The sequence below is a fragment of the Solea solea genome, chromosome 10 (assembly GCF_958295425.1).
Source record: "Solea solea chromosome 10, fSolSol10.1, whole genome shotgun sequence".
NCBI classification, from domain to species: Eukaryota; Metazoa; Chordata; class Actinopteri; order Pleuronectiformes; family Soleidae; genus Solea; species Solea solea.
The window spans coordinates 17,118,264-17,137,085 of NC_081143.1; the positions used below are offsets into that span (position 1 = coordinate 17,118,264).

At 39.3% G+C, this 18,822-nt stretch overlaps 2 protein-coding genes across 3 annotated transcripts; both read right to left on the reverse strand.

Annotated features, from left to right (window-relative positions):
- Positions 1 to 2,434: 2,434 nt before the first annotated feature.
- On the reverse strand, positions 2,435 to 11,052 carry LOC131467484 (phosphoribosyl pyrophosphate synthase-associated protein 1-like). Of its 2 annotated transcripts, XM_058641433.1 has the most exons (11): positions 10,448 to 11,052; positions 9,189 to 9,241; positions 8,798 to 8,864; positions 7,438 to 7,610; positions 6,712 to 6,827; positions 6,477 to 6,532; positions 6,147 to 6,292; positions 5,933 to 5,977; positions 4,353 to 4,423; positions 3,662 to 3,808; positions 2,435 to 2,893 (listed from the first exon to the last, which is right to left on the reverse strand). In XM_058641433.1, the coding sequence occupies exons 1-11, from the start codon at positions 10,603 to 10,605 to the stop codon at positions 2,735 to 2,737; spliced, it is 1,191 nt and encodes a 396-aa protein (XP_058497416.1). In that variant the 5' UTR covers positions 10,606 to 11,052; the 3' UTR covers positions 2,435 to 2,734. The 2 variants fall into 2 exon arrangements, with proteins under 2 accessions (XP_058497416.1, XP_058497417.1); XM_058641434.1 differs by lacking the exon at positions 5,933 to 5,977 and having other exon boundaries at positions 10,448 to 11,050.
- Positions 11,053 to 12,376: 1,324 nt separating this feature from the next.
- On the reverse strand, positions 12,377 to 17,039 carry si:dkey-45d16.4 (trichohyalin). Its single transcript, XM_058641052.1, has 7 exons — positions 16,913 to 17,039; positions 16,015 to 16,137; positions 15,317 to 15,458; positions 15,107 to 15,215; positions 14,118 to 14,208; positions 13,778 to 13,963; positions 12,377 to 13,528 (listed from the first exon to the last, which is right to left on the reverse strand). Exons 1-7 carry the CDS (start codon positions 16,947 to 16,949, stop codon positions 13,401 to 13,403), a joined length of 816 nt encoding a protein of 271 aa, XP_058497035.1. The 5' UTR covers positions 16,950 to 17,039; the 3' UTR covers positions 12,377 to 13,400.
- Positions 17,040 to 18,822: the final 1,783 nt, after the last annotated feature.

The window sequence follows — 18,822 nt, forward strand, 5'->3', positions numbered from 1 at the left end:
TAAAAGGGTTTTGTAATAAAAGGATCATTAATCACAAAATACACCAATATCTCAATATGCCCCAATATAATTGTCTCAAGGACAAATAACTGTATTTTATAATAATAAAATACCACTTTTTAGTTGAAATTCTGTTATTTATGCAATTAGTGTACAATTATTTAATACATTTAAATGTGTTTGTGCTGAAACACACCTTTAAATATTAACAATACTTTATATTTGAGTGATGCCTGATTCACAAGGTCAGAAAGGGCAACACTGAAATCTGTCACTTTCTGTATAAAGCTTGTAGGAACAGATGTATCCAGAAATGATCACATTATCTCATATTAATAAAATAAGAAGTGACAGTGAGTACACAACAGCATCCACAGTATAATGCTACTTCACATACGCACAAATGTTTTTGAGTGGGGTCCACAAACATCTGAAACAAAAACAGAAAGTGTCATTCTCCATTGTGGTGTTATTCATTGATTTGGATCAGACTTAAATTGCCGTGTAAAGTGAAGTGAAAAGGAGAAGGGAAAGCTCTGGTTTTCTCAACTGTCTGCACCACACATAAATTAAAGACCTCTGGCGCCATCTGTTGGTGCAACACACTCAAGGCATTCACTAAAACTAAGGACAGCTCAGTGCGTACTATCCATTTTATTTATTAGTTTACCTGTATGTCGTAAATACATTGAGGTTTCAAAGTTCCACTCATATTCTCATGCACATCTGAGTTTTTAAGAAGGTAAAATCAAGTATATTTTATGTCCTGATGTACGCACACATGCCTCAATTAGATTGTGAGGATTAGGCTCTTAATTACAATCTAAACCAGATTTGTTAGGTTCTGAATGTATGAACAATGTGTTCTGAAATGACTGCTCATCACTCATTTTGAGTGAAAAATAAGAAAGAGACAATTTCATCACTGTGGAATATGATTTACAAATAAGGATGACCGCCAATGTGACCGATCAATTGCAGACGCAGTGTGGACGGTCCTTACTGGCTCTAGGCCTGAGAGCACAACTGCCACAGCAGAGGAAAACCAAACTGAATTTGAATAGAACAACTCAAAAGGTTCTGATAACACTCCTGTCTAACCAGTTCAGAATGGGTTCTCGTGCAGTTCCTGAAATAGTTGTGCATAGTTCCCCTAAATGCAACACACACAGCTGTAATGCTCAGGTAGAGCCCCCCCCCTCCACTTCCATCAGATTAGACTTAAGTTTCCTGTTTTAATTTGAGGAAGTGGCCGAGTTAACGTTCGCAGGCAGTTCCTCTTTCAGTCCACATTTAAACATCCTTCTGCACTTGGTTCTCGTTCATTTGCGAGGAGATGGGAGACGTAGCAGCTTCACCGTCATGCAGGTGTGTGGACTTAAGATCTGAAAACACTGAGCTCTACTTTAATTTAGGGGAGAGGGGATTATCTGAGGACTTTTAGCTGCTTTTTAACACAGCTTCACTTTCAGTGCTACGATTATTAGCATTCAGTGGCCAGATTTCAGCTACACAGACACTCCACCTATAACTTTTTTGTTATAGTTTCGCAGATGTCCTTGACCCTAGACTTGGTCAAAGCTCCTCAGCAGATTCAAGCAAACTCTGAGGCGTTTAGAACAAGTTCAGGGTCCTAGACAGAACCCAACGAAGTACTAAAACAAATGCAGAGTGATGTTTTAGCAGATTGTGTTGCTTGTATAAAACTGAAATTAGGTCACTGCAATGCTGTTTAGCACAGTTAAAATAACTGTAATGTGTCACATGCCTATATTTACTCTGACTGGACTTTTACACGGTCATGCACCAGCGTGTGAGACACACTCGTAAATGTGGAACTCATTCAAATAACGGACCACAAAATGTGAATCAATGCTTTTACAACTGAATGTACATCAGGAAATGGGTGTAAAATGTCATTGACAATCTAATAAACAGTTTGTATCCAGAGCATTATAAAACGTCAGAGCTGTAGCACAGAATTTAATGTGCATTAAACTTCCATTTTTTTTTTTTTTTAAATCTAATTCCAGAACCCTACAGTCATTCCAATTTTATCTTGCACTGTGTAGTATTTCATGATTAGTGCTGTACTGTATATTGTGCTGCAACCGCAAAGTGAAAATACATCTCAGTCATTGCAGAGATCTTTGGCAAGAACCCTAACAGCTTAATGATTTTCCTCCAACTGCAGCTGAAAATGCGATGAAGCATTTCTGAGTTGGCCATGCTTCATGTAGCAAGCAGCTTCGGCTCTGACTGAAACCTCTACTGAAAGTTTAGTTTGAGTGTAAAGCTGTTGTACTGTACAATTCTGGCACTTCCTCTACAAAATGTAAACCATGTCAGGTCTCCACATTTACAGCTGTGCTACTGTCATCCACTATCTATTAACCTTAAACCTACAAAAGTCAAAAAAAAAAAATACAGTATCTTACTCATCCAAGAATAGTTTTATTTGCCATGATACATAATGTTACATTTGTTTGCAGATTGTTTGAAGCATAAAGTAACAGTTCATTGTGTATACAGTTAAACTGTGAAACATCAGAGAAAGCATCATTTTAGTTTCTCGTGTAACATCGAGCAAATGGAACAAAGAGATTTGCCAGCAAAACAAGCAGATTAGATTAAAATAGAGACTGGATTCTTGGCCCTCTGTCTGTCTGTGTGTGTGTGTGTGTGTGTGTGTGTGTGTGTGTGTGCAGGAATGTAAATGTGTGAGTGCGTTGCCTCAGTCATCCAGAGCGATGTTGCGGAAGAGATAGGCCATGGACTCTCCGTTGTGGATGCGCCGGATGGCTTCAGCGAGGATCATACTGACGTCCACGGTTTTGATTTTTGGACACTGCAGCTTCTGAACCTCATGAGGAACAGTGTTGGTCACCACCACCTGAAGTTCCAACGTGTCAGTTTTAGCATTAGTTTCACAACTAACCACCTCCGAGGCAGCCCTACAGTGTGTGCTCATGCTTAAATTTGCAAATTTAAGACCAACTATGGATCCTCTTCATTTATAACTCTGTAATTTTAAACATAAATATCTAACACCAGCTTAGAAAAACATATGATGAAAGGCTGAATTCAGGGGAAAAGTGTAATAAACCTTGCAACAACTGACAACAACTACACTGATAAAGTCATCAAGAACACTTGCTGGTTTTGTTACGAGTAAAGGTTTCTTTAAGTAACTTTTCTGAAACAACCAACAAATAAGGTAACAATTAAAGACAAAATGAACATAAATAAACATGTGAAGCTCCACCTCAAAAAGACTGTCTCTATTCTTTAAGTCAGAAAGTGTGTGTGTGTGTGTGTGTATATACTAGTATTGTCGACTGTGTGTGTACTTTTATTTTTCTGGCAGAAACACTGACCTTGTCAGGACGAGTTGGTTCTCACAGACCAACCACAACCTATTCCTAATAAGGTAGAACCTAATTGCTGAGGAACTGGTTGAGTTTAGGGCTATTTAAATGTTGGTTAGGTAAGGGTTAGAAATGATCTTTGTTAAAGCTGTGACAAAATTAATGGAAGTGAATGCAGTGTCCTAACAAGAATAACTGTGCAAAGCTGTGTTAGTATCTGTGTGTGTGTCTGTAAGAGCGAATGAATGAAATGTACACAGCAAGATGAGACAAAATGACGTTATTTATTTTACCTCATCAATTGCAGACTCCTCGATTAGCCTTGGTGCCTCTGCAGACAGCAGGCCATGTGTAGCCATGATGTAAATCTTGTAGGCACCCCTCTCCTTCAGGATTTCTGCTGCTGCAACAAAGTCCCCCACATCATCTATAATGTCATCCTGACAAAGTGAATACTGGATTAGCAATCACACAGGGGTAAGCATGAATGCATGACAACAGCATATATTCTAAATGTGACTTAAAACATCATAATGTGAACAATGTAGGCCAATGAATATCAACATGAATCTGATTAAGCACAAAAGCACCAGAACTATGACGCCTTAGTGACAGTCCTCTCTGTACCCTTGTAAGAAATTGGCAATAAAAAATTAAAAAAAAACACTGAACCCCACAAACATAACCGTAATATGGCCAACATGGAAAAAAGGTTGCTACATAAACTTTCATACAAGAACAAAAAGTCTTTCAAATAATAAAATGACTGAACTTCCAGCCTTATAAAACACTTAAAATTTGACTCTCATGATTAATTATTTATATTAATTTTAACAAGCTTTATCTATTTTTTCAGGCATTACCAGTACACTGCTAGATATTTGGCATGATAAATCCAGTGGAACAGTGTGAGCTGTGAACTGGGATGTGTATTACATGGAGCTATTCATAATAAAGGTAATAGAAAGTAACATAAAAGCTTACAATAATGATGGCAATCCTTCCTCCTACATCTCCAACAACAGTGATAGGCGGCTTCTCCTTCGCCATCATCACTGAAAGACAGATGAATTACAGTGATGTCAGGACAGGAAGTGAGATCCATCCTACGAGCCTGGAACCCTCAACCAGGAATGAGTTCTTGATGGGAGGTTACATTAGGGGAGATTTAGTGAAGAGCCTTTATTTCAAAACAAACACCATGCAAGACAGCTCCACTCCAACAAGTCTCAAGATACCACAGCACCAATCCAATGAGTAAACGACACCATAAAAGACTAGTGAGTTTGTGCATCTGCTGAGCTTGAACCTAGACGTAAAGGTCCAGTGTGTAAGAATTGGTGATGTCGGCGGTGGGGCTGCAGAGTGCAACAGACAGACGATCGCTCTGCTCACCCATCCATTTCCGGAACGGTGTAAAAGACCTTTTGTGGCCTTCACATACCACAAAGGATGTCGTCTTCACCAAGTGCACCGAGTTGTCCGTCAGCTGATGTGGTTCCCATGGATGAGGAAATTGGTTTATGGGTTATGATCGTGTGGGGAGAAAACATAAAACACACTCTTGGCTGGTTTGTCTATTCCGTAAAAACATGGCACCCCAAGATGGCAAATACATGGCTCTTGCCTAAAGTCCACATAAAAGCCTTATTCTGAGGCAAGAAAATCCCAAACAATTTTTTATCTTATAGCCATTATCCACTTATATAAACTATTACATACTTGTATCTAGTATGTTCAATTTTGGGCCAATAAAGTTACACACTGGACCTGTAATAAGGGTTTAAACAGTGCAGTTGCAGAACTACATTTGTTATAGTGTTAGATGAACAAGTGGGTGTAGAACAGAGGTCATTTCAATACCACAGACCAGGATCGATTATTATTTGTAATCTAATCAAATAATAAAACAGTATTATTAAAAGAACATCTCTTCATATGTTCATCTTAAGGTTTTTCGACAAAATGGAGGAAGTTTCCAAACTTCGACACTAAAGGTTCTTCAGAGATTTCAAATAATAATCTTTCCATGTCTCCAACCCATCACGTCCAACTTGTTGGGTCCCCCACTTGGACCATACCAAAAACCCTTTTTACAAACAACAACAGGGAGCATTTAGAGGTCAAACTTACATCTTATAAAGATGATTAATTAGTATAGGACTTATAATTCTCATGCATCTACTGTTTATTTACACACCATGGCATATATCATATTGTTCTCTGCTTCTTACTCTGGTAAAAAAAAATGTTTTCCAATTGACAGGATGAGAGACTGATGGCCTCCAGAAATGACACAACACCACTGACATTCTAATTGTTGTGTGTCCAGCTGTAAAATGAAGTGGAAGCCCTCAGTTATTACCTTATATTATAACTTATATATATTATAATATTATTATTATTATCATCATCATCATCATCATCATCATTATTATTATTATTATAATATTATATATAATTAATATATTATAACCCTCAGTTACTCATTCATTCATTCCATGCAGGCAGGAATAATCCGCATCCGCAAGAAACACAAGTAGCATCAAGGCACATGATCATACTTGGGAGCTCTATCCCAGGGAATGGAGCATGAAGTCTGTGGCTTGCTGTGGCAAAAGATAGGGTGGTACATGGCATTATTGTACAATGAGACATACAACAGTCACAATCACAAGGAACTCAGTGAAGTTCTGAAGAGGATATTCTATATACCAAAGCAGCTGTATTCAAAAAGTAACAAGCCTTCCTTTACAGTTTCTATGTTATTTGTCTTACATGGTAGCTCGAGCCCTGTGTGTCCTGTGGTGGTGCGAGACAAAGGGGGAGAGTTTCGACCATCAGCCATGTCCGACTCTGATTGGTGGGCCTCCCCGTGGATTACTGCAAGCCCAAGCCGCAGCCTCTCGGCGTAGGACTGAGCTCTATGAGATACAAACACACAGACAGACCAAACCAGAGTCAAAGAAACTGACACAGACAAGACATGTATACAAATAGATGGGCAAGAGAAAGCAGACAGATGTTTGCACAGATGCCCAAGCATACCCACAGAGGCATGAAGCTGTAAAATGGTAAAAGTGCATGATGTGAATGGTAACTTTTTACCTCTTGGCAGCTGAAGGGGATTTTGCAACAATTATGGCATTCCTGTAATCTGGAATCTGTGGAAACAAACATTCTTCTCATTGGTGGATTTAATGTAAACCTATATACTACATTAAGACTAAAATAACTAGTATAAGATTAGAATAAAACTAATACAAGACAAATATAACGCTCCAAGAAATAAAAATGGCTATAATTTTGTGACATTATGCCTGTATGATTAACGTGTCCTCACCTCCTCCTGGATGTACTGGATGAGGAAAGGTGAGGCTCTTAGGTTGTCAACGGGGAAAGTGAAGAAGCCCTGGATTTCCTTCTGGTGGAGGTCCATGGTGATGATGTGAGTTAGTCCTGCAACACATACACATACATGGGCTCAGAACAATTTTCAGCAGTGTTTGAAGCAAAGAGTGAGCGTGTAGGTGTTGTATGGTAACTTAAATGTGTTACCATGTTAACAGACATGGAGCAATCAGCCAAATACTTAAATGATGTACTGAATTATTGCAATGCAGAACACGCAATAACTGCAAAGATTTATCTGTGGCACATAAATTGTTAATTTCAAAAAATGAATCGTGACAATAACCTTTGACTATCAGTTTATCTTTCAATCAGTGAATGTGAAGCCAGAAAACAAGGCAGCAACAGCTGTCACAGAAGGAATCATTTTTGACACAAAAACCTCTTTGAAAGATTTTAGCATCACACACGTTTCAAATCCGTCTCCAGGGAAGCATGTGAAAACAAGTAATGAGGACACAGGTAAAGCGGGTTTCTGTTGCCAGATAAACACAGCCACACCAGGTGCGATCATAAAAGTAAAAAAAAAAAAACTGTAATTGTAGGCAATTGTATCCCAGGCACTCAACATCAGACGCATGTTGGATGTCTTCCTCCTCTTTAAATTCATAAAAATTCTTATCACATAGGCAAATGCAGGTGTTTAAGTAGTCCATACCAGCTTTAGCCAACATGGATGAGAGCAGCTTGCAGACAATGGATCCTCTCTTCCTCATCTTGCACTGCTTGCTGTATGGAAAGTAGGGAATGACTCCGATGATGTTCTTGGCACAGGAGGTCTTCAGGGCATAAGCCATGACCAGCAACTCCATGATGGCTGTGTTCACATCTCTGGGAAAACACGATTTCTTAATTAGTGTGGGAATGTGCCGAGCTAAGAAATATAAATCTTAATATCTGCAGATATGATTGCTCAAGTTACAACAAAAGAAATAACCCCATTAGTCTACAAAATGTAACAAGAAGAAATATTAAATATGTTTAAGAAAACATTTCCACTCCATACATTTGCTTTAAAACAAAATACTTCACTTTTCGATTTTGATCAAACTTCACGATGGTTGTTATTTTGTTGAATAGGCCAGTTCCACTACTTTAAAATGCTGCAGAGCAGTTGTAAGTGCAAGAGGATACTGTTTGTAGCCATTTCAGCCTTGAAACAAGAGATCCCACACAGGCAGGTCAGTGGCCTGCTGGATCTGTCCACACTCATAAGAAAGTCAAAAATGTGATGTCCTCTCCTGTGACCTCTGCCCATTTTACAAAGTCTGCTTTTTCCTCAAAGCTAATAACTGATTAACAAGGCCAACAGCCATTAAGAGCTTTATTTGCAGTTTCATTTGCAAGTTAACTTGATTTCAACTCAAAGCTCCCTGCTTCTCATTAAAATAAAGCACATAATACCAGGGGAACAGAGCACAAAACAGAAATGATTAAACCTGTTTCTGTCAGTGGCAGAATAATGACATTGAGAATTGGCACAGCTACTGAGAAACTAAAGTGTGCTCGCTCCTTTTTGTCAGTCACGCCAAAGCATCATAGATCATCCGTCATGTATTCACTATTGCTTTTGAAGTGCGAGAGACATATTTTTAATAGATATTACTTGTATGCGTCAGTTATTAGAGAATGATATTTGCATATATAAGACAGCACAGTAAAAAAAAAGCAAACGCATACAAATTTGTAGCACACAATTAATGGCCGTTTGAACAAGAAGTTATCTATATTCAAAGTTCTATAAATCCATATTAGCAGTAATCTAGTTTCTATCTAGTTTTAATCTAGTAGTTGTGTTTTAGCTACTCTGGTTTTTAACCAACCAACCGCCCTTGTCATCTAGTTATTAACTTTGTTCGCGAGCCATTTCCTACCCCCACAGATATATAATGGGTTTATTTATGCTATTCGCTGAAAACAGCTATTAAAACTGAACCAAATATTTAATTTATGTCCTGCAGAAATAATTATTTGATCATAGAAAATATTAAGGCATCACAAGCATCCTTGGGTCTCACCTGGGAATGGTTTGAATGATAAAGATGTCTTGTCCACGAACGGACTCTTTCACATCAACTCTGGTTTCTGGAGAGAAGAATAAAAAATACATAAATAAATGCCTCCATTACTGACCACACGGATCTCTCGTCTGTGCACTACATGTAAATACACATAGCGGTACACACCACGTGTCCTGAGAACAGAATATGTCAATGTAGGCTCTGAAATGGGGTAACGTGAATCCCCAATCCACCTCCAAATGTGGCTTTTGTGATCTGATCTGATGACGCATTCAGGATGTGATGAAGATCTGTGCTTAACACTGTCGCATGTGGCCAGGTCTCAATGGGTTCTCTTTAGACAGTCAATATGGGAATGGGATACTTGAAAAAATTGTAAAACTCTTACCTGAATTTGACTCTTGATAAACCACTGACTTGCCCAATTCAACACCCAGGCGCCTGGAGCAAAACACAACAATGCAGGGTTAAGTGATGAAAGAAAATTTAACAAGTCATTAAATATTTGAAGTGTCAACTACAAAGGTTTTTTTTTCAGCCAAAAAACATGATTGGGTAAAATATTAAACTAGAAGGATGATCAAAATAATAAATTAATTCAAGAAATAGTGATTGACTGCTACTGTATGAATTCATTCAATAAATTGTTTCAATAATCCCACCCCCTAAAAAAGGCCAATTTTCACTTGACAAAACTTTTTTTAATTATCTGATATTTCATTGACATAAGTATCAATAACAAGTTTTGTTATCATGACAACATCTTTGGCCATACCATAAAAAAAGTAGTGAGCATGAAGCACCGACAAGGTAACTTATTTATAGGAGCAACACATGGAATGTGTTCAGAGTCCAATTGTAAGATTTACAGAAAGAAATACACCAGCTCAAAAAGAGGCAAAACAAATCCACAAAAGTACTTGGCACAGACACACCTAAGTTGATTAATTTTGGGCTTCGCATCATAACAAACCTCAGAACAAGCCCAGGCATTATGAATGCCACTGAGCCTCAGGCAGAAAATTATGTTGTTTATTTGAAAAATGAACAGTTGCTGGATAACAGCACGAGCTATACAGATTGAACTTGGTGGCTCTTTAAAATGCACCACAGACGAGTGTGTACTTATCCTAACTATGTGAGTGCAGTCAGCAGTAATCTGTGAGACAGGGTTAGCTGGCACTGTAGCCTTACAACACTTAATCTCAATTTTCTTTCCCTGTGGCTGGGATCAATCTAGAGTGTCCAATTAAACCAATCAATGGGGATTGGGTACCTTGACCCTTGCCTAAAATACATATCAACGGCTTATTTTGAGGTTACAAAAAAAAAACCTAACCATAATCCCTCCCAAAATGTTATATACTGGACCTTTAAATACTATATTTCATTCTAACATTAGCACATTCAAAGTTGATCAAAGAGGTGCAGCACTTGTTCTAAGTGTTAGATGACGTCACATGGATGAGCTGTGGTGTTAGTGTCATGACTGAAGTTACCATTTATTTCCATTATATATGAATGGAGGTGTAGTCAAAACCATAACTGAACTACATCGCCACTACGATCACTCGTGGTCGTGATGTTGTGTCAGGGACGTGGCAGTTAAAGAAAGACAGTCATCCATTTTAAAATAAAACCACTTACTCTGTGATCTTCTTTGCCAGCTCGGTGCAAGCGGCGGTGGAGTTGGAGGAAAAAACACGGTAGCCACTTCTGGAAACATTCATTTTGGTGAAACCATACGACAGTTTGGGGTTTTGAGAGACCAGAGACCTGTGACCCCCAAAACGCCTAATGGGCATAGTGCTTTGGAAGTCAATGTGGTGTTTAGTTTCGACCCCACGAAGTCGCCAGAAAGAGAAACAAACAAACAACGCCTGTTATTTTATCCGAGGAACCGTTTTAACACACAAATTCCAGCGGTTGGACTTGCAATGACACCGACAGTGTTTATCACATCGTCGCAAAAACAACTAAAAAATACAAGAAAAGCACACGCTGCGCCTGTAACGTAAGTGTAGCTCTCGTGCGGATGACGTTAGCTAACCACAAACAACCTAACTCGTCGAAAACAGCCCCCACTTTGCTCCAGCCTTGTTTACATGCGGGTCACCGAGTCTTTACCACCTCCTAAGTGTGCGCGTGTTTGCCTTTACAGAAAAAGTTAACAGCCAAATGTGTACACACTGTAAACTTCCTAACAAAGCGGTCCACTCCACTCCAGGTAGCAGGGACAAAACACGTCACGGGCACGCGTTCAATGAAGAAGAGTGAGTGGCCATTAAGACAGCCAATCAGAGGCCACTTCAACAAAAAAGTAGGCGGGTAAAATACATTTCTGACCAATCAATGCGTGGTATTTTCATGACGTACATTTAAAGCGCACTGACCTAGGATTCATTGGCCCCGAGTTACTGCTGCTGTGACAGAGGACGACAGTGCTTCCTCAAGTGTTCACTCTGAATTAGTATCATTTATTTCCAAGCAAGTTTAATTGTCATTTACGCACAAAAAACGCATAAAATGTAAACCTTAACATCAAGTTACAGTGTGTAAGATTTAAGATGGGTTATTTGAAGATATTTAACATACTCTCAGTAAGTATGTTTGCATGTTTGAATAATGTTTAAAAAATGTTACATTTTTCTTACCTTAAAACATTTAATCGATATACAGGATGTTCACTAGCGATATCTGCAACGCCATTCGTTATTACTAGTCAGAACTACAGTTTCAGATATCTACAACAAGATAACTAAAAAGGTCTAACAATGTAGATATCTTCAATTGAGTAAAATTAATCATTTCAATATCAAATCATAATGATGTTGTAGATGTCTGACACTGGAAAAGAAATCTATAATGACAAACCTCATACACAGGAATGAAAAAAGCGACGTCATTCTGACTAGTAGAACTGTGTTGCAGATATCTGAAACTGTAGTTTTGACTAGTAAGGATGAATGACATTGCAGATATCGGTAGTAGATATCCTGTCTGTCGAGTAAATGTTATTGCCATATGTCATCCTTTGTGGTAAGCAGAGGCCACCATAGTTTCCTGACCTGCTAAGAAACGGGAAGGGGTGGATAAAACAGAAGTCACACAGGTAAAGTATTTAAGTGCAAACAATTCCTACCATTTTATATAAGCTTCACATAGTTTAAACAAGTGCTTAACTTTGCATAGTTTTTGTATGTTCAGTATAATCTGAAAAGTGAATAAATATAGATATATATCTACATCTATCTATATATATATAGAGAGAGAGTAGTATATATCATAATAAACATCCATCACTCGGTAAAGATGACATTTTCTTGAGTTTACTGCCATTTTAGGTCTGTTTCTTTGTTAGAAGTTCTACAATATTACTCGTTTAAATAGTCACTTTATTATAGAGCAATCGATATACGATAGTAAATAACCAAATGTCTTTCTTCTGCAGTAGCACATAAATGGTTTAATTTGCAGAATCTAGCAGCTCATATAATAGTTTCCAACATTGCTTATGTTGCACAAGCAGCATTTTATTTCAAAGCAATATAAAGAAGGCCACAGTAACAACTGCTGTGTAATAAAAGCCACGTCGTTTTAATAACTCTTAAGCATAAAACAAAATGGTAAGTAGATCAGTGGGACATATAATCAAAAGCTCTCTTCATTAATTACACGTTTATATAACTTTTCACCAGGGCCAGTTAATCAGACAATGGTTGATTGCATAAACTACTGTAGCAAAATAAACATGCACATAATCACTTCCTCTATTCAGTTAAAACATTTGAAACAGTTTCTGTATCATCTATACAGTATGGGTACAAACCGTGGTACTATAAAAGTGCTTATTAAGTGTGCAGTGTATTCAAGTTTTACTTCTACTTTAATCAAATGAAAAAGTGGGGACTCAACAAAGCGTTATGTACAATTGTTCAATGCAACACTACACCTATGGTGTTAACTGGTTAAATGTACAACTATCCAAGTTATTCTTCCGTTAATGTGTGTGTGTCCTCCACGACACCACGAAAGACTGCACAGTGTCACTGGAAACATATTGCTGTTGATCACACGGGAGAAGCCATTCATCCACTTTGAACCAGCATGTGGAGACAGCCTGTCTTCCATTTCCGTTCTGAGTGGATCACCGCAGTGAAGATACACCACACCCTTTCTGCATTCCACTTCTCTGGGGATAATTCTTCACCAAGACTGTGCCATGCAGCACAGGGAGTTTCGAGTATGATCTAGTGTATATAGATCAACTTCCCCATAGCTGGTTGAGGCAAACAATGACCCTCTTATTGTCAGCAAATGCTGTCTTATATGGTCATTTGAGCATCGTACACACTCTGTGTGTGTGTGTGTGTGTGTGTGTGTGTGTGCTAAAACCGACTCACTCATATTACTGCAGTGCTGTTAAGACTGACAGATGCTACAGCACACCCAGAAATTAAAAAATCTCAACCGCTCTGTCTTTCTACTTCGTTGTTGCCTTTCCCTTCGCGGACGTCAGGAATATAATTTCCTGTATATCATTTAAAGATTGCACTGAATGCAAGAAAATACAGTTGTTGGTCGTTTGTTTTTTTTTCTTTCAGCCCTTCAACACCTTCTCTTTTAACAAGTCCAAGATGACCTGCCTCTCCTGGCTTTCCAGCTCAAATCTTTGTTCCCTCTCTTTTCTCTCTGCTCCCAGACGTTCCCTCTCCAACGCAATCTTACCTGAGAATTCAAAGAAAGGCAAATTACAACAAGCCTATGGTTATTGTCTCTTTCATCCTAAGATAATTTCATATTCCCTGCACGTGATGTGTTTAATCCTGTAGTGTAATGGTTTCAATCTTACAAAATGAAATGAAAATGGATTAAACTGACATTGTACGCATTGCTTATTTTAGTAACAATTAATTGTGGCTATACCCATTGTATTTAAAGCCATAGTCATAGCCATAGCCTAATGAATCAACATACTCCTCTGAATCTCGAGTTCTTCGCGACGAAGGGCAAGCTCCTCCTCCCGCAGGCGCTGCTCCGCCTCCGAGCGTTTCTCCAGGAAGCTGAGGATTTCAGAGTATGTCTGGCAGCAGCACTGACAGGGTCGCTTGGCCATGGGTGCGGCTGACAGCTCAGGTATATCCTCACGATCCTCTTCTTGTTCTGTTGGGACAGTGCTTACTCATTTAAAAGTAAAGACAATAAAGTCTTATAACAATAATTAAACAAACGCCACTGAGATTTGCCTGTGAGAGGTTGTGATTGAGAAGGAGTGACAGTGACAGTGTGGAGCAAATGATGTCCATGCGGTTCATACCTGCACTATGTGTGTGTGTGATGGTGATGTTGGGTTTGTCCTGCTCTGGTAGAGTTAATTCTTCAATGGCTCGCTTTCTTAGCTCATCATCCTGGAAAAAGAGATGGACAAGAGCACTGAAAAACACCATAAGTACCATAAAAAGCAGTGTTAGTTAGTGTAGTAATAATAATAATACTAATATGTTGTAGCATCTTTAGTAGTGGAATTGGTACATTGTATAAGCAGTAGTTGACATCTAAGTTAACTTGTGACTGCACATCACCACGAGGAAGAAAAGGGGAAGTGAAGTTGTTTTGTTCCCATTTCTCTGATAAGACTTAGTTCCACTGAATTATTATTATAACACATCTATTGTCTACAATACGAATAGTCTGTCTAATGTGACAATAGGTGCTGCAGGGAGAGTTTGTGGAAGGTTTCGAGATCAAACAGTAAAAACAGTGTAGAGTGTATGAATAAATTGTTATGCATTGTTTACTTAGATAACAGAGGAAAGATTTGGATAGACAGACCAAGCCAAAACGACTCCAAACTAACAGTGTTTCTTAATATTTATGTCTTTGAAACCATGATGACCATGTTTGGCCAAAAACAATAACTTAAACTGCAAATGACTACTGATGTCCTTGATGAACTGTTGATAATATTAAGAAATCGCAGCATGGAAGCTGTGTGACTGTTACTGTTGGCCTGTCCCTCAGCTCAAACAACGTCTGATTAAAGACACATCTTTCTTTATTATACTATAATTATTATCACTATTACATATGTTTAGTTGCTACCCTGGTTTGAGCCCCAGTTGGAACAAGGGCCTTTCTGCATGGAGTTTGCATGTTCTCCCCGTGTGTGTGCTTGGGTTTTCTCCAGGTTCTCCGGCTTCCTCCCACAGTCCAAAAACATGCAATACGGGAATTAGGTAAATTGGACACTCTAGATGGACCGTAGGTGTGAGTGAGAGAGTGGATGGATGAATCACTGACACTGACCTGGTACTTTGTGCCTTCACTACTGACCAAGAGCCCCTTCTCGGCCTCCAGCTCCAAAACCTCATGAAGAAGATCCTCCTTTTGGGCATATAACCTCTCGGTTCCAAACCTGAGTCCAGCAAATGCACACACACACACACACAGTACAAATGTCTTAAACTTTGGCTTTGTTAAGGCACAACACATCCATACTATGTTGTTGGTACCAACCTTCGCAGGCTGGGGAAGTCTTGCTTCTTGTAGTAGTCCAGCAGCAGCATGGTCCTCTCCCTGCACCTCCTGGCGTCCACCTCAAAGTTTTCATCTTGGAGGGCTGCTGTGATAATTTCACCCACACGGGCCCAAATCCTTCCTAAGAAAATGTTTGTACAGTAGAGATTATAATTTGTATTCAAAAAGCTAATGGATAAACAGACTGGGTGCAATAATAATATCGTTATTTATCAGAGATGAAAATAAGTTAGGTTTCAGAGTAGACAGGATATTAGTTAATATAATATCATATATTACAATGCAATTACTTTACTATAACTATAATCGAATCTAGATATGTAGTTTGTTTAAGCCTCGAATGGTACAGTCTATGTAGGATTTGAAATAATAAATAGAGTGAATGATTAAGTCATGTTATGTGCTTGTGTGAACTGTACATTTGTTATGTCTTTGAAGACATGGTATCAAAAAAGAAAAGGCAGGGGAGGGAGAAGGAGGATTTGACAGGAGGTTAACCAGTTGTAACTAGTTGGGTTTTTTGTTAGAAAGAAAGGTAGACTATTTGCCTTCCTTGGATCCCTGTAGCTTAACCACCTTATACTACATTAGAGATACCTCAAATAAGTAAACTTTCAGTTACAGTTGTGAGTTGGATTCAGATTAAAATCAGCCACACGTCTCACTAAAGGACTGACCTGGCTCTTTGGAGGCAAACGGGTTCTGGGCAATGACCTCTCGCAGCAGGATGATGTCGTGCCGTGCCGAAAAACGCACCTGGCGCTTTCGTGGAGTTGTAGAAGGACCAGCGAGGGAAAACCCTAATATTGATTAAATAACAGAAAAGATTTTAGTACAATACCATAGATGCAGACTGTCTGAGTGCTATAATAAAACCACACCGGTCCAGGATCACATTTGCCCTGAGCCTATTTGTACTTACAATAAAAAGAGTGCTGTGCCAATAATAATAATAATAATGATCTTTATTATTATTCGATTGTGAGGTAAAAACCAAACAGTTATTACAATAAATCCTTAAATACACTGATCCATGATGAATGTAATGAAAATAAAAAGCAAAACACAACACATGAATGGGATTACAGTGTGTTATTTCACTACCATACATGTTATTAATGCGTCTCTAATGTAGGGGCACACGTTTGGCCTGTGTCTTTGCTGCAGAGAGGTAAAGTGCATGTGGACACCAGTCTGCCAGCTGCACTCTCACACTCACACACACACACACACACACACACACACAGCTGATGTTTGACAGATGTCAGCAGCAGTTCTCTCAGCCCTGTCTGTGCCACACGGAGCCACACGGAGCCCTTCTGCAGCTACACGCGTGGACCGTTTACAAGAGAAACGAGGCGAATGGCACGAGTGTAAAGTGTGAGCCTCTGATAGCCACACACAGGCTACAGCAGCACCCGTAACCAACCGAAGCGTATGCGTCACAGGAAGAGGAGGCGTCCTGTGCACGAGCCGACTCCGAGAGAGGCACCAAATGTGTGTGAGGACGGGAGATGTTCGTGTAAGTGTGTGTGTGGACTGCGCGCTCGGCGTGGCGGTGACAGTGTATCTCACCGTTTTTGATCGGCACCTCCACCACTACTCGTTCCATGTTTCTGTTTGGTGCATCCGGGAACTGCCTGACGCGCGCCGTACACGTCCGCTCACCAGTACAGGTTCACCGCTGACGTGTAGCTCAACTTGGGGGGAGAATCGCGATCATCTGGCCAAACGGTGGAACGACTCCTCTTTCTCAGCTGCACTTACTCAACTCCACCACCAGATGGAGCCATAGGCCAGCTTTTAACTAACTTACTAACAGTTGTTAGAGCAAGAAGCTCATGTTGCGGTTAATACACAAAACATCTCCAGTAGCCTTACAAGCTTCAAAATGTGGAAAAGGGAATAACTTTTTCCAGAATGACTTTCAACATCTGACACGTGTTTACAATTCACTGCATGTTAAAGTAGTGTATTAACAATTTCAAATGAAGGAAACCAGTAAGTTTCATTTAAAAAAAAAAAAAAACCGAGACAGCATTTGCATGTTAAATTTGACATTTGAACAGTATAAAACATATTTACAATTGCATTTGTTTCATTCATTCTGTTCATTCTAACACGCTCCTCCCTGGCGACAAAGATTTGCCGGAGTGAAATTACCGCAATGACCACACATTGGTTTTCACTTGCAGCTTCTCAGCTTTTCAGAAACCATTGCATTTTTTTTTCAGATGCCACAAACCGTCGCTTAAGAGGAGTGATGCAGAGTGCGCTTGGGCAAACGTGTCGTTTGCAATGCGCTCGCTTTTAAAGGGTTAAATGTTTCTCACCTTGAGTTTAAACGTGGTGTAACAAGACCAATTATGAAGCAGATTTCTTTGTTTTTTACATTCAGTTCTCAAATCTCTGACAGAACCAGACTCAAACATGTGCAGCCATCTGCCTCGGCAGGTTGGGGTGAAAGGAAAATGTGGGTTTTAAGCCTGAAAAAGCCATTTTTAGGGGTGTCAGAATGTGAAGACCTGCAATTATGTTCTCACATTCTTCGGGAGGCTATACAGTATATGTTTTTTTGGTCCTCACAAAGATACCCATATAATAACACACACACACACACACACACAATCCTTGGACCTTGAGTAAGTAAATAAATTACAGCTACAGTCCCTGCTCTCGCCTCCAGTGACTCTGGTCTCCAGTGTTTCTGTCACTGATAAGTGATAAACTATGATACACGTGTCTGTAATGGGGGATAAAAATGGGGGCAGAGACTAACAGCTGCAGCATAATAGAAAAACCATTAATGTCATCACACTATGAGACCTGTGACTATAGAGTGCAAATCATCTCCACGGTCATGCACATGAAAGAATAACAAGAAAGGCAGCAGACGTCAGGTGCCTGCACAGCAGAGGCTGCCATCCTCTCTGTTAACCTGTCAGTGGATTGTTAATAGTCCAGGACACACAGCACCTCATCCTTTTAGGATCAAAGGACTGTTCCAGTGAGTGCATCAGAGCAGACTGCCCTTCACTAGAACATGAGCATAAAGAGTGCACGGACACCCCTACACTCTTTTCTTTTTGGATGTCTTCTGAAAAGCACACTCCTGCCTTTGGATACATTTCAGATAATCACATCATATTCACTGGGCTAAGTTGCACGTATGTATTTTAAGCACATACTGTACGCAGACAACTAGCAAAAGCAAAGGAGAGTGTACAGAATGTCTTTGGGAAATCCTGCACTTTTAATTGAGGGTATATAAGATGAGGACTGCAAGACGAAATGCATTATACATTGAAATTGATTTGTAGAACAACAGTAGTAATACATAGTGGAAATAGACATTAGAAACACACTATACTGACATACTAAGTCTTCACATATTGTAAATGATGTTATTGTAATATAATAATTCAAAAATGACAGTGGACACTTTTGGATAATACAATATAGTCATTTCAAATGGACTTCCTTCA

What these genes read in the sequence shown, in the direction of transcription:
- si:dkey-45d16.4 (XM_058641052.1), bottom strand. Translation starts at nt 16,949, where the DNA reads ATGGAACGAGTAGTGGTGGAGGTGCCGATCAAAAACG. An exon ending in GTTTGCCTCCAAAGAGCCAG is followed by an intron (nt 15,459 to 16,014) that starts GTCAGTCCTTTA and finishes ACATTTTCTTAG; the next exon opens with GAAGGATTTGGGCCCGTGTG. An exon ending in AGAACTCGAGATTCAGAGGA is followed by an intron (nt 13,529 to 13,777) that starts GTATGTTGATTC and finishes TTGAATTCTCAG; the next exon opens with GTAAGATTGCGTTGGAGAGG.
- LOC131467484 (XM_058641433.1), bottom strand. Translation starts at nt 10,605, where the DNA reads ATGCCCATTAGGCGTTTTGGGGGTCACAGGTCTCTGGTCTCTCAAAAC. An exon ending in TCCCCTTCAGCTGCCAAGAG is followed by an intron (nt 6,293 to 6,476) that starts GTAAAAAGTTAC and finishes TGTATCTCATAG; the next exon opens with AGCTCAGTCCTACGCCGAGA. An exon ending in GAAGGATTGCCATCATTATT is followed by an intron (nt 3,809 to 4,352) that starts GTAAGCTTTTAT and finishes TCACTTTGTCAG; the next exon opens with GATGACATTATAGATGATGT.